This window comes from Amblyraja radiata, chromosome 2 (genome assembly GCF_010909765.2).
Source record: "Amblyraja radiata isolate CabotCenter1 chromosome 2, sAmbRad1.1.pri, whole genome shotgun sequence".
Taxonomy (NCBI): domain Eukaryota; kingdom Metazoa; phylum Chordata; class Chondrichthyes; order Rajiformes; family Rajidae; genus Amblyraja; species Amblyraja radiata.
Genome location: NC_045957.1, coordinates 101,520,339 through 101,535,113, shown reverse-complemented (window position 1 = coordinate 101,535,113; position 14,775 = coordinate 101,520,339). Strand labels below are relative to the sequence as shown.

Genomic DNA, 14,775 nt, shown 5'->3' with positions numbered 1-14,775 from the left:
TCTCCCCCCCCCTCCCCCCCCACACTCTTTCCCCTCTCTCCCCCCCACCCCTCTCCCCCTCCCATCCCACTCTCCCCCTCCCTCCACACTCTTCCCCCTCTCCTCATTCCCTTTCCGTGGGGAACTACAGATGCTGGAAAATCGAAGGTAGACATAAAAAAGCTGGATAAACTCAGCGGGTGCGGCAGCATCTATGGAGCGAATTGAATGGTCACGTTTTGGCCGAACCCGAAGGGTTTCGGCCAAAAAACGTTGCCCTTTTCTTCGGTCCATAGATGCTGTTGCACCCGCTGAGTTTATCCGCATTTTTGTTGTTGTACCAGCCTCTCCTCCTCTCTCTGCCCTTCCTTCTTCTCTTCGACTCATGCACAGCCCCTCCATACCTCTCCCCCCCCCCTCACCTCCTCCTCCCACTACTCTTCCTCCCCCCTCTTGCTTCTCCTCCCCCCCCCGTCCCTCCTCCACCCTCCTCCCTCCCCCTTCCTCACAATATTGTTTGTGGGGCGGGTCCCACAGTGTGTGGGACTGTTTGTGGCGGCGGCCACGCGCTCCTCCATTCAAGAAGAACGCCTCATCTGTTTGTGGGGGGAGGCGCATGCTTAGGTATGTGACCAAAGATCTTATAGCGGAGCTCTCCGCTACAAGATCTTTGTGTGTGACGACACACGCTCTCCCCACCCCCACTTTGGTGCAGGAGGCGCGCGCAGCATCTGAACGCTCAGTGATTATTCGAATTCTTCACTAACCGTCATTCTGACTTTGCTTGTGAAGAGAAATTCCTGAATTGCATTTGTCTGATGCAGGAAGATTGTTCCCGATGTTGGGGAAGTCCAGGACAAGCGGGTCACAGTTTAAGGATAAAGGGGAAATCCTTTAGTACTGAGATGAGGAAAAACATTTTCACACAGATAGTGGTGAGTCTCTGGAATTCTCTGCCACAGAAGGAGTTGAGGTCAGTTCATTGGCTATATTTAAGAGGGAGTTAGATGTGGCCCTTGTGGCTAAAGGGATCAGGGGGTATGGAGAAGAAGGCAGGTACAGGATACTGAGTTGGATGATCAGCCATGATCATATTGAATGGTGGTGCAGGGCTCGAAGGGCCGAATGGCCTACTCCTGCACTTAATTTCTATGCTTCTATGTTTCCCTCTCCTCACCCCTCTCCCCCACCCCCTTCCCTCTCTACCACCACCCCCTTCCCCCTACCCCTGTCCCTCTTTCACCACTCCCCCTACCCCTCCCTCCCCACTCTTCCACTTCTATCCCCTTACCCCACGCTTCCCACCCCCACCCCTCTCTTCCCCTCCCTTCCCCTCTCTCCCCACCCCTTCCCCTACCCCTCTGTCCCTCTTCCACCACTCCCCCGTCTCTCTTCCATCACTCCCGCTACCCCTCTACCCCTCTCCTCCTCCCTCCCCACTCTTCCACTTCTCTCCCCCCTTCCCCTCCACTCTCCCTCCCCACTCTTTCCCCTCTCTCCCGCACCCCTCTCCCCCTCCCTCCCTCCTCCCAATCTTCCCCACCCCCCCTCCCCAACATCTCTCTCCCCATTTCTCACCCCCTACCCCGCTCTCCTTTCCCTCCCAAATCTATCCCGTTTCCTCCTCCTCCTCTCCCCCTCTTCTCACCCCCCCCCCCCCTCAAACGCCGTTGGGGAAACAGACCCAACGGGTCTGCATTTGGTCTAGTGATACTATAAAATCCATATAACTTTCAAAATCGTTTAATTTATACTATCCCCCCCCATCCAATATCATTGATTATGCTTACAAAGACCAAATTTTAAACTCTTTTTGTTAACCACAGTGCATTCATAGTAATGATGGAAATTTGTTGCCCATGATACAGACAACATAAACCACAAACTAAGTTATTTTGGAGCTAATTAATTAGTTTTGATCCACATAATTAATTTTCTTTAATATAAATGCTAATAAAATGAAACCAAATTGTCTATGTAATGATCCAAGATATTATATTGGAAATAATCTTGCAGCATTTTACTTTTTGTTGACATGGCATTGGAATTATTGTAGAGATTGAGATCCACACATACTGTACAATGCTGGATAGCTGCTAATTCTATACCACTGGAAATTGGGCTATACCAATTAACATGTGACAAAAAAGGTTTGCTGCACTCATTTTAAAATATGCCTTCTTGTCTTTGACATCTCCAACCTGAGAAAAAGGTTCTGACTGTCTACTCTATCCATGTCTCTCATAATGTTACTCTATTGGAGGTTGAAGAAAGACCTGTTGGAGGTCTATCAGGTGTGCTTTTCTAGAATAAAGATGTCATCCAAATGTAAACAGCATTATTTTATCACTAGGTAGATGAAAAGCTGGAGAAACTCAGCCGGTGAGGCAGCATCTATGGAGCGAAGGAATGGTTGACGTTTCGGGTCGAGACCCTTCTTTTATCACTGATAACTGAAAGGCTAAATTATCCATATTTTATAATCAGCTATAAATCAATAAGCAATATTCACAAACTTTACAAATGGAAACTTTTGAAACCTTGTGTGGTCGTTCTCTGGGAACAAATTGTTTTCACATGAAGTAAAATGTGCATTAAATACTCTCAGATGTAATGGCATAGAACTTGTCAGCTGTTGGATTTCTCTGCAAGAACGGGTGCAAGTTAAAAAGTCAAGTCTCACAGGTTGGCTAATAAAAAGGAAGTAAGCCAAAGTGAAGTGGCTACAGTGAGAGCAGACATTGTGGGAGTGGACTGAGTAAGCTAGGGGCATTGAGGCTTTGGCGAGGGCAGGATAAGTTTGGGCTGTCACTTTCAGGCATGATATTCACCTCCAGTAAAAAGTAGAAAGTATTGGCTTGGGATCCAGGAGGCCGGCTAGGCCCCCGGCGGGGTCCAAGGGCAGCTGGTTCAGGGGGCAATGCATTTTCAATAAATTGAAAGCGATTCCCAAGCTTTCTGCTGGTAGTTTAAACAGAAGCTTAGAATTTTTCTAACACATAACCAGTAAAATAACCCCAAATGATAAATATTGCATTAAATAAATGACTTCATACAGCTAAAAAAATCTTTACAAAAAATGTTACCTGAAATGTCTTTTTGCCTAGCACTGTGTGCAAACAGCACAGAAAAAGTGGTTGATAAACCCATGACATAGGTAACATTACCTAACTCTAGTTTGACTTCCTCTTTGCCTAACATTTCTTTTTGTATTAATCAAAACACAAAGTGCTGCGAGAACTCAGCGAGTCAGGAAGCATCTCTGGAAGGAATGGACAGATGGCATTTCAGATTATGATCCTTCAGCAGACCAATTGTCCATTCCCTCCACGGATGCTACCTGAAAGACAATGGACACACAAAGAACTACAGTTGCTAAAATTCTGAGAAAAACACAAGGCGCCGACCTGTAGGGGGTATGGCTGCCTAGCCTGCAGCTGTCTGTTTTTCATTTCTTTTTTCTTATTTTTAGTTAGTTTAGTGTTTTGTTTTTAAGGAGTTCTAGCTTTTTTATGTGTGGGGGAGGGGGGGGGGGGGGGGGGGGGGGAGGGGAAACTAATATTCAGGGTCCCTACCTGGTCGGAGATGCAGCTTTTCCCCGGGCTGCACTTTCGACCCGTCTTTGCGGCCCTACCAGCGGGCCTGGAGCGGCATTTCCTGAGGGGACCGCCAGGAGCCTCGGCATCGGCATCGGACAGCGGCGGCGTCCAGCGGCGCAGATGACGGGACCGGCCCGGAGCCTACGGCATCAATGCGGCACCGGAACGGATGCGTGGGTCCGAGGCCCGAGCGAGCGGACCGCCAGAACCTCGGCGGCGGCGGAGCTGCGGGTCTGAGGACGGCGGTTGCAGTGCTGGCGCGCCATTGCGGGGAGGGCGGTGCCTTGCCTGGGTCGCCTCGCTGGAACTCCGGTGAGCTGGGACCGGCGTTTTAAAAACATCGCGAGCTGCGGCGCCGAACTTACACCGGGAGCCTGGGATCTCGCGACGAAGATCGCCAGTTGAGCTCCATTCGGCGCGGCCTTGTCGGCTCCGGAAGCCACAGTCTCGCGTAGGGAGGCGGCCGTTCCAGGGTTCCCAGGCCGCTGAGAGCACTCTCACGACGCCGGAACATCATCACCCGGCGAGGACGGTCTGGAACATCGGGCCTCCGTAGAGGCAACTGTGGAGGCCTCAATAGGCCCGACTATGGGTGGACATTGGGGATGGGACTGGACTTTGTGCCTTCCCCCATAATGGGAACCATTGTGGGGGGATGTTTTTATGTTAAAGCTATTTATTATTGTTATGTTTGTATTCTTTTTTATGTGCTGCATTGGCAAAAGGAATTTCACAACATCTAGGTGTATGTGACAATAAATCAACCTTTGAACCTTTGAAGTGCTGGAGGAACTCAGCAGGTCAGTTCAGTTCAGAACTGACAATAAAGCAAACTGAACCGACCTGCAGAATTCCTCCAGCACTTTGTGTTTTGCTCAAGTTTCCAAAATCAGCAATTCTTTGTCTCTCCATTGCATCACTGTGGTTGATCATAAGTACTTTGGTTTATGTACCATGATCTAGCTTACTTAGAATTACCAATAATTTACTGCATATCGCTGTTGCTTCTCCTACAGCAAGTTAAAAAAAATAATTGTTCCAGTTCAGATGACAAATCAGCAGTCTTGAGGCTTAAAATTCAGTCCAGCAGCATTCCAGTTCTTGGCAGGGTTCCTTAGATTGCATTCCAATAAATCCATAAGCATTAAAATTCACCCCTTAGGCATTCCAACCCAAGGTCTATTTGCACTGCAAACACTGCAAGTGTGGCACCATCCTCTCATCACTAACAAAGTCAATATCAATGCACTGTTCAGTTAGCTTTCCACAGAGCGGGAAGTCCGGTTAGTGCTTCTATCTGGCTGTAGACATCACTGCGGCCAGGAGCCATCCCTAGCCCGGCACCATCACCCACCGTGTTCTTCTTCGACACCATCATATCCATCTTCTTGGCGATGCGCACGATCTCCTCCAACTGTCCCATTACATCTTGGTTTTGTATTGTTGTTTTTGAGGGTGAGGGAAAGGGGGGAGAGGGTAGTTGCAGAAGGAGAACGGGACATAATGGCCGCTCACATCAGCACCGGGAGAGAGCGGGGTCTACTCCTCTCCTCTCCTCTTGGGTATGGCGCTGGCCGCGACCGTTGGCCGGGCGCCGCCGCAAGCGCTGCTGGGAGCTGTAGTCCCAATCCGTGCCCCCGATGCCCCGCCCGTTGCGCTCGCCCCAAGCACTGCGCTGCCTGGCTCCCCCGCCGCAGTCTCTAGATGAGAAGCCTTTACTTGCCTCAGGTCAGAGACTAATAATAATAATAATAATAATTGAAAAATCAGATTAATTTGCTAGGAAAACAAAAAAAATCAGAATTCCGATTTAAATTGGCGGAATATCAAGCCTGCACTTTGTTTGTTTCAGAGTGCAACTTGGTCCTGGGAAGGTGGAATGGAAGCTAGTGATGTGGAGTGCTCGACCTGTGGGATGTGGAAACGCAGGAATATGGTGAGTGTCCCTGAGGACTACATTTGCAGGAGTTGCGTCCAGGTGCAGCTCCTTAACAACCATGTTAGGGAACTGGAGCTGCAATTGGATGACTCAGTCTCATCCAGGAGAGTGAGGAAGTTATAGATAGGAGCTATCGGGAGGTGGTCACACCCAAGGTGCAGACATAGATGGGTGAGCACCAGGAAAACGAGTTGGAAAAGTTGGCCATTCCCCTGCAAAACAGGTATACCACTTGGATACTGTTGAGGGGGATGACCGTTCAGGGTAGCGCAATGGCAGCCAGGATTGTGGCACAGGGCCTGGCTCTGACGCACAGCGGTATAGGATGAAGTCAGGCAGACGATAGTGATAGGGGACTCGCAAGTTAGAGGGACAGGCAGATTCTGAGGCAGCAAACGGAACTCCAGGATGATTTGTTGCCTCCCTTGTGCCAGTCCCAGATGTCTTAGAATGGCTGCAGAACATTCTCAAGAAGGATGAGCAGTCAGAAGTTTTTTGGAAAATGGATGAGATCCTGTGAATGGAATATAGGGCATTAGGTTAAAGGTTAAAATGCAGGACCTTGAGGGTATTAATCTCTCGATTACCACCTGTGCCACATGCTAGTGAGGGTATCAATAGGAAGATAGGGCAGATGAATGTGTGGCTGAGGAGGGTGCAGGAGACAGGGATTCAGATTTTTGGACCATTGGGATCTCTTCTACGGCAAGGTGACGTACAAGAGATGGTTTGCACCTGAAATAGAGAGGCAACAACATCCTTGCTAGTGCTACTTGGGAGGGTTTAAACTAGAATGGAAGGGGACTGAGAAGCAGAGCAGCAGGTCAGCAAATTAGGGTGTGGGGGGGGGGTCAACAAATTAGAAATGTATAGATGAAGTTAAAGGGAACGAGAATGCAGGAGAAGTTACTGAAGTCTCTGGAAGTAAAAGGACAGAAATGTTAAGGGATAATAGTGTAAGGTCAGGCAAAATGGGACCAATTTGAGAAGAAGGGTGGTGATCCACTCCAGTATACGTAACAAAGTGGGTTAGTTTATAGCGCAGTTAGAAATTGGTAGATCGACATTGCGGGAATCACAAAGGCGTGGCTGAAAGAAGATCAGAGCTGGGAGCGGTACATCCAAGGATACACATCCTCTCAAAAAGACAGACGAGCGACAGACAAATTCAATCCTTAGCCAGGGTTGACGTAGGATCAGAAGATGTAGAATCCTTGTGGGTAGGGTTAAGAAACTGCAAGGGTAAAAAGTCCCTGATGAGAGATATATATACAGGTATAACTGGAAAAATCAGGTTGGTACTGGATCTCAAGAGAGGAATTTGAAGAATGCCTACGAGATGTTTGATTAAAACAGCTTGTGGTCGAGCCTAGTAGGGAAAGGACAATTCTGATGCTGTGTAATATAACTATGGGGTTTAAGGTTAAGGAACCCTTAGGAGGTAGTAATAAAATAAAATTTAACCTGCAGTTTGAGAGGGAGAAGATAAAATCAGATGTGTCGGAATTGCTGTGAAGTAAAGGTAATTACAGAAGCATGAGGGAGGAGCTGGCTACAGGACCTGTCCCACGAGCATGCGACTCCATGCGGCAAGCGCGACCTAACGTGGTCGTTTGAGCCGTATGGCCTCGTGGGCCGGTCCCACTTCGATCGCCGGAGCCGTATGGAGTTGTGCGGAGCTGGTCCCGACATCGCGCGGGGCTCCGAAAAACTGACCGTGTTCAAAAATTCCGCGCGGCAACGGCCTGCCGGCCCGCAGCTGCCTCGACGCCGTACGCACCGCCTCGACGGGCATACGCAGCGTCTCGACGCCGTACGTCACGCGCAAACTTCCCGCGGACTTCGCTCAAATTTCACGTCACTCACTCGACCTCCGCGCAACCCCCGCTTCTGGTTTGGTCGCGCTCGCCGCATGCAGGCGCATGCTGGTGGGACCGGCCCTGTACGGGGATCACTCAACCTCCGCGCGGCCCCCGCTTCCGGTTTGGTCGCACTTGCCGCATGCAGGTCGCATGCTCGTGGGACAGGCCTTTAACGTTGATAGGAAAGGGACCCTAGCAGGAATGACAGCGAAGAAGCAAAAGCAGGGGTTTCTGGGAATAATTTGTGAGATGCAGGATCTTTTCATCCCAAAGAGGAAGAAAGATTCTAAGGGGAGAACAAGGCGACCGTGACTGACAAAGGAAGTCAAAGGCAGCATATAAATAAAAGAGAAGGTGCATCATATTACAAAAATTAGCGGGAAGCTAGAGGATTGGGAAACTTTTAAAAATCAACGGAACCAACTAAATGGGCAATAAGGGGAGATAAGATAAAAAAATAAGACGATAAGCCAGCCAAAATTTAAAAAAGAGGATACCAAAAGTTTCTTCAGAAATATAAAAAGAGAGAGGCAAGCATGGACATTGGACCACAGAAAAATGACGCTAGAGAAGTAGTAATGGGGAATAAAGAAATGCTGGATGAATTGAATATATTTTTGCATCAGCCTTCATGGTGGATGACATCAGCAATGTGCCAGAAATTCAAGAGAGTCAGGGGGCAGACGTTAGTGGAGTTACTTTTACTAAGAGAAGATGATTGAGAAGCTGATAGGTCTGAAGGTGGATGTCACCTGGACCAGATGGACTACACACAGGGTGCTGAAATTGAAGCTTTACAGATTATGAAGGCATTAATGGTGATCTTTCAAGAAACACGAATCAGGAGTGGTCCCAGAGCACTGGAAAATTGCAAATATTACTCCAAGAAGAGAGCAAAGCAAAAGAGGGGAAACTATAGGCTGTTTAGCCTGACTTCTGTGGTTGCTAAGATTTGAGAGTTCATTATTAATGAAGTTTCCTTAGAAGTACATGATAATATAGGCCGAAGTCAGTGCGGTCTCGTGAAGGGGAGATCTTGTCTAACAAATGTGTTGGAATTCTTTGAGAAAGTAAATAGCTAGAATAGACAAAGGAGAGTAAGTGGATGATGTTTACATGGATTTTAAGAAGGCCTTTGATAAAGTGCAGCACGCAAGACTGCTAAACAAAATGAGAGCCCATGGTAGTAGAGGGAAGATACTAGCATGGATAGGAGATTGGCTGAATGGCAAAGAGTGGGAATAAAGGGGGCTTTTTCTGGTTGGCTGCCAGTGACCAATGTTGATCTTGAGGGGTTGGTACTGGGTCTGCTACTTTTCACGCTGTACAGCAATGATTTGGATAATGAAACTGATAGATTTGTGGCCAAGTTTGCAGATGATACAAAGGTAGCTGACGGGGCAGATAGCCTACAGGAAACATGAACCTCGCAGAAGGACTTGGTCAGGTTGTGAGAGTGGTCAAATAAGAAGCAGATGGAATACATCGTAGCATAGTGTGGTCCTGAATTTTGGTAGTAGGTATAAAGGCATTTTACCAAATGGGGAGAGGATTCAGAAATTGGAGGTGCAAAGGGATTTGGTGCTGATGCAGGATTCCCAAAAGGTTAATTTGCAAGTTGAATCAGTAGTAAGGAAGGCAAATGCAATGTTGGCATTCACTTTGAGAACTCTAGAATATAAATGCAAGGATGTAATGCTGACGCTTTATAAGGCCCCGGTCAGACTGTATTTGGAGCTTTGAGAGCAGTTTTGTACCCCATATCTGAGGAGGGATATGCTGGCCTTGGAGAGGGTCCAGAGAAGGTTCACGAGAATGATCTTGAGGATGGTTGGATTAACATATGATGAGCATTTAAAGGCTCTGGGCATGTACATGCTGGAGTTTAGAAGGATGAGGGGGAGACTTCATTGAAACTTACCGAATAGTGAAAGGCCTAGATAGAGTGGATGTGTGAGGTGGGGGGTCGTTTCCACTAGTGGAAGAGTCTAGGACCAGAGAGCACATCCTCAAAATAAAAGATGAGGAGGAATTTCTATAGCCAGTGGATGGTGAATTTGTGGAATTTATTGCTACAGACAGCTGTGGAGGCCGTCTTTTGATATTTTTAAAGCAGAGGTTCTTGATTAGTAAGGATGACAAAGGTTACGGGGAGAAGGCAGGAGAATGGGGTTGAGAGGGAAAGATACATCAGCTTTAATTAAATGGTGGAGAAGACTCGATGGGCCAAATGGCCTAATTCTGCTTTGATAACTTATGAATCACAGTTTTTTTCAGTCTTGCTCAATCCTCATCCAATCAACAGTGCAAGTCTAACTTTCCTGAATAGGTATTTGTTTATTTGCTTCACATCAGCTGTTACCTCATGACACATTACTCTTGGTTTAGTCAGTCTCCATTTATACATCATCTTTAATGTTAATACAAAGCCATTTGAGTTTTATTTATTAGGCAGTTCTTCAGGACCAAGAACGATCTGCTTTCACTACAGTTCTGTGGCTTCTGAGATGGTTGATGAAACCATTCGGGGACCCCAGACTCTGCCCTAGGTGGGGCAGGTAGTGCATTCCTTTCAATGGGCTTCTGCATGCTCCTGAAATTACAAGGTTCTCAGTGTTTTCCTGAATGCTCACTCCCTACATTGGTCAGTCATATGGCAGGGATTCCTACGTTATTAAGAATGTAACATTTTTATCAGGGACAATTAGTGAAGATTCGTGAATTGTTTTCTTTCTTACAATTACATTGCTTATTATGTCAGTTTCAGAGTTTTGGTGTCTGTCTTGGAATACGATGGTTTACTCCTCAGAGTTGGCTGTATAATGAAAGCCCTAGGTTGGGCATGCTGGCCTGAGACGTGACACAGATGTTGGCTCGCTTATCCTGCCAGAGGATGTTAGGATGTAAAGGATTTTATAGAGAAAGCACCTCTCTAGTGCTCTGAGATGTATGATGTTGGTAGTGTCCATAGTGCACACAAGGTCTTGTGCCAATTTCCCTATAGAGATGCTGCCTGGCCTGCTGAGTTTCTCTAGCAATTTGGTTTTCTTTCTCAGAGATCACTGCTGCTCACTAGACAATTAGAAACTCAAACCTAGCATAAAGCTCAACTTCAATGGTAGCATACCATTGTTTCTTGATCATATAATACAAAGCACATCCTGTTGTACCATTAAATAAATGGGATGACAGTGCTCAATCACCAAATGTGCACATAGAAAGCTGTCACTTGCATACTGCAATTTAACGAGAGGTTGGAGTAGTTCTTAGTTCAACATCGAACAGTTTTCTTTTTTCCATTAATTAGCTGAACTCCAGTAAAGACTTGTGGGCATGGTACAATATTGAGAAGAGGTTGAGGAAATAATATACATTTGTTTGACCCCAGTTTGCACAAGAGTTGGATATATGATGAACATATTGGTTCATCAAGGCGTGCATACGTTCAAGTAGATGAAAGGGAATGGATGCAAATTTCCTAGGGGAGCCAAATTTACAAATTATTCTCCACAATCCCCTTTCATTGGCAGCATCAAGGGCCTTTGCAGATTTAGTAAAGGCCAGGAGGCATGGTTGTCAATGCTGCTCCTGTGTTATTATACATAAACAGAGAACAAAGACAGTACAGCACAGGAACAGGCCTTTTGCCACACAACGTCTGACGCTGAACATGATGCCAAGTTAAACTAATCTCCTCTGCCTGCACATGATCCATATCCCTCCATATCCATGTGCCTATCTAAATGCTTCTTAAATGCCACCACCTCAGGCAGCTCATTCCAGGCACACCCCTCTCTCCCAAAAAAATAAGCATGGCCTGCACATCTCTTTTAAACCTGCCTCACACAGCTTTCAAACCTTTGCTTGGTTACGAGGATGCTGCCAGGACTAGAGGGTCTGACCTCGAGGGAGAGGCTGAGTAGGCTGGGACTCTATTCCTTGGAGCTCAGGAGGATGAGGGGGTGATCTTATAGAGGTGTATAAAATCCATGACAGGTATAGATCGGGTAGACACCTAGAGTCTCTTGCCCAGAGGAGGTGAATCGAGGACCAGAGGATATAGGTTTCAAAAGATTTGATAGGAATCTGAGGGGTCACTTTTTCCACACAAAGGGTGACGGGCGCATGGAACAAGCTGCCAGAGGAGGTAGTTGAGGCAGGGACTATCCCAACATTTAAGAAACAGTTAAACAGGTACATGGATAGGACAGGTTTGGAGGGATATGGACCAAACATGGGCAGGTGGGACGAGTGTAGCTAGGACAGGTTGGCCGATGTGGGCAAGTTGGGCCGAAGAGCCTGTTTCCACACTGTATCACGTTATGACTATGGTGCATTTAGTTCAATATTACCCAGCTATGTGTGTCCTTCCATCAGCTTCACCTGTCTGCCACTCTCTCACTCTCTGACAAGACTTTCCGACATCTGTCATGGCTTGATGCAAAATTGAATCCCTTCTGTGAACACCCTAGAATGTTTTTCTGCAGTTGCTATGTTCTCCAATTCTTCACTTCCCCCACCCCTCCTCTGCCAATGTTAATAACATTTAACTGAATCCCCCTCACTAGAATATAAAGTATTTGTGGGCAATTAATTATAAGATTTATAGGAACTTTTCCCATGAGTATATATAAAATAATCCACAATTATAAAATCACCCAAGTTTGTGATCAACATGACTTTGTTGGTAAAAATGAAGATAGAAGCCTAACTTCTTAATACACATTCCAATAAAAATACACTTTAATAGCAGAATTATGTGGAAAAGACATGCATTATTGCCTGCAGAAAAACATTTTAAAGTATTTGATGTATTCTCATCAATATAATAAAAAAACCTGATACATTCACAACATTTGCCTCATTTTGTAACAAGGTCCCATTATGACAACTTCACCTGTATCAATAAAATAACAAAGCGTAACCCCAAATTATTGGGATGGCAGTTTAGATATCCTGGATAGGCTGAAAACATATTATTTTTAATTATGAATAGTTTAGATAGTGAATTAACTGAAATGTACAATAGCTGAAAGAGCAATAAATCAAAAGGCCACAGGTTTTGGGATCAGCATCAAAATAATCACAAGGAACATGTTTCTTCTTCTATGTACAACCTACGTTTACGCTTTGGAATAATCTGCCCAGTAGAGTATTAATTATTCAAAAGCGAAATAGATATTAAAATGAATTAAAAAAGGTAATAGTAAGATTGAAAATAGTGGGATTAACTAGATCAAATTTGGAGGCAACAAATTGTTGAAAATGCCATTTACTATTATCCATACTTGTTATTTTAACATTTTTTGAAACGACTCTTTCACAATGAAGATTGCAGTTTCCCTATTTTATTAGATCCTTCCGCTCATTCCCAACACTCCCCACGGAAGCTTGAAAGACCAGGCACGGGATGTTGACCATTTAGTTGTGGATACAGTATCCTATTTCAACAAATATTCTGATCTATGTGCAGGGATACCAGTCCCAACATTAACGTTAATTGACTTCAAATCGAACAAAGCCCAAGTCGTACAGAAAAACGAAAATGTGATTTATTTATCTCTTTAGTCACACACACACACACAACCACAAAAGCCGAAATAAGCAAAGGATGTCCCGGCTCTTTGCCCATCAGGTTGGTTACCGGGGCAACGCTGGGCCTGCAGTCACCGGGTTCATTCCCGGTCGTGGCTCCGGCCAAAGGCGTCTTATTTTCCCGGGGGGGGAGACGGTGAAACCGGTGCCGGGTGGGCAACAGCTTCAGCCGCCCATTAGTTGGCGGTTCAAGGAGGCAGTACCGAGCGGGTAAGTGGCCCCAGCCCGGGATGAAACGGGAGCGGCGGGCTCCAGTGACCATGAAGCAGTGGAGGCGGTGTCCGGGAGCCGGCAAGGAGGGAACAGACGGACGGGCCCAATGTTGGAGATGGGTCGCCGCTCCCTCCCTCCCTCCCTGGGGAAGTCACCGCCGACAAAAGGGCCGCAAGAAACGGAGGGGAGCGGGGCTCATGACTCACCCGTCACCAGCACGGCTTTCCCGGCCGGCAGCTTGGAGCGAGAGCGGGTGGACACTTCGCTCAGGATGGAGGACCTGAAAGACAAGGGATGGTCAGTCAGTCGGGCCGGACAGGACAGGACAGGACAGAGCGCGGCTCGGGGGCGGGGGGTACGGAGAGCGGGCCGGGTCAGGCCAACCCCGCCATCGGCTGCTTACCACAAGTTGTTTTCTTCCTCATCCTCCTCGCCCTCTCCAGCTGCCCCCCGCCGCCTCCGCTGCTGATCTCCCTGCCCGGCGCCTGCACATTTGCTTTGCGGCGGAGTCGATGCCGGGAGGTAAGCGGCTCGTCTCCGGGACTTGCTAGCCTCGATCGGCGCCATCTTCACGCACTGAGAGAAAGGGGGGAGAGACGGCGGCGGGAGGAGCCGGCAGACAGGGCGGGGTCAGGTCCGCCTCAGCTCAGGATAAAGGGGATGGATGCCTCAGGCTAGAAAAGTCCGCACACAGTACCTCTGTTCCTGTCAGGGTTATATTATAGAAAGGACACGCGTTGTGTTTTGCTGATTGTATCTCAGCTTCAATGCTGCTGAAAGACTAGTCCGTGCCTTTGTTACCAACTGACTTGAATTTTCCATTATGCTTCTGCTCACCGAATGCCTACTAAAGCACAGTCGTATTCCTCACTATTTCCTTGCTGAACAGCATTGGTCTGGGGGTTAAAAACATAGAAAATTTGGTGCAGGAATAGGCCATTCGAGCCAACACTGCCATTCAATATGATCATGGCTGATCATCTCAAATCAGTCCCCCGTTCCTGCTTTTTCCCCATATCCCCTGATTCCTTTAGCCCTAAGAGCTAAATCTAACTTTCTCCTGAAACCATCCAGTGAATTGGCCTCCACTGTGGCAAAGAATTACACAGATGAATGAATAAGTTTATTGGCCAAGTATTCACATACAAGGAATTTGCGATGGTGCTCCGCCCGCAAGTGACAGCATGACATACAGTGACAGGAATGACACATAAAACATTATACATTAATAATAAAACATTATTGATTAAACATGTGAATTAAATAAAATACCAGAGCAAAAGGAGGCTACAGATTTTTGGTTATTGAGTAGAGCTACTACTCATGGAAAAAAGCTGTTTTTATGTCTGGCTGTGGCAGCATTGACAGTTCGGAGTCGCCTTCCAGAGGGAAGTGATTCAAAGAGTTTGTGACCAGGGTGAGAGGGGTCAGAGATGATCTTGCCCCTCGTCAGGAAGCTGGTGATCCGCCGACAGAGGGGTTCAGGCACAGTCATCTTGGAAAGTTTGGAGTGTAGTAGCTCTGGCACAATGGTGTTGAATGCAGAGCTAAAATCAACAAACAAAATCCTTGCATAGATTCACATCTA

General features: G+C 46.9%; 1 protein-coding gene across 1 annotated transcript in view; it reads right to left on the bottom strand.

Moving 5' to 3' along the window:
* The window catches only part of dync1li1 (dynein cytoplasmic 1 light intermediate chain 1), a 65,371-nt gene extending 51,294 nt beyond the window's left edge, over nucleotides 1-14,077 (bottom strand). The window contains exons 1-2 of the mRNA XM_033039853.1: nucleotides 13,591-14,077; nucleotides 13,386-13,467 (exon numbers count right to left, since the gene is read on the bottom strand). Coding sequence (XP_032895744.1) covers nucleotides 13,386-13,467; nucleotides 13,591-13,754 — 246 coding nt within the window. The 5' untranslated portion in view covers nucleotides 13,755-14,077. The remainder of the gene's footprint in view (nucleotides 1-13,385; nucleotides 13,468-13,590) is intronic.
* Between the last annotated feature and the right edge of the window lie 698 nt (nucleotides 14,078-14,775).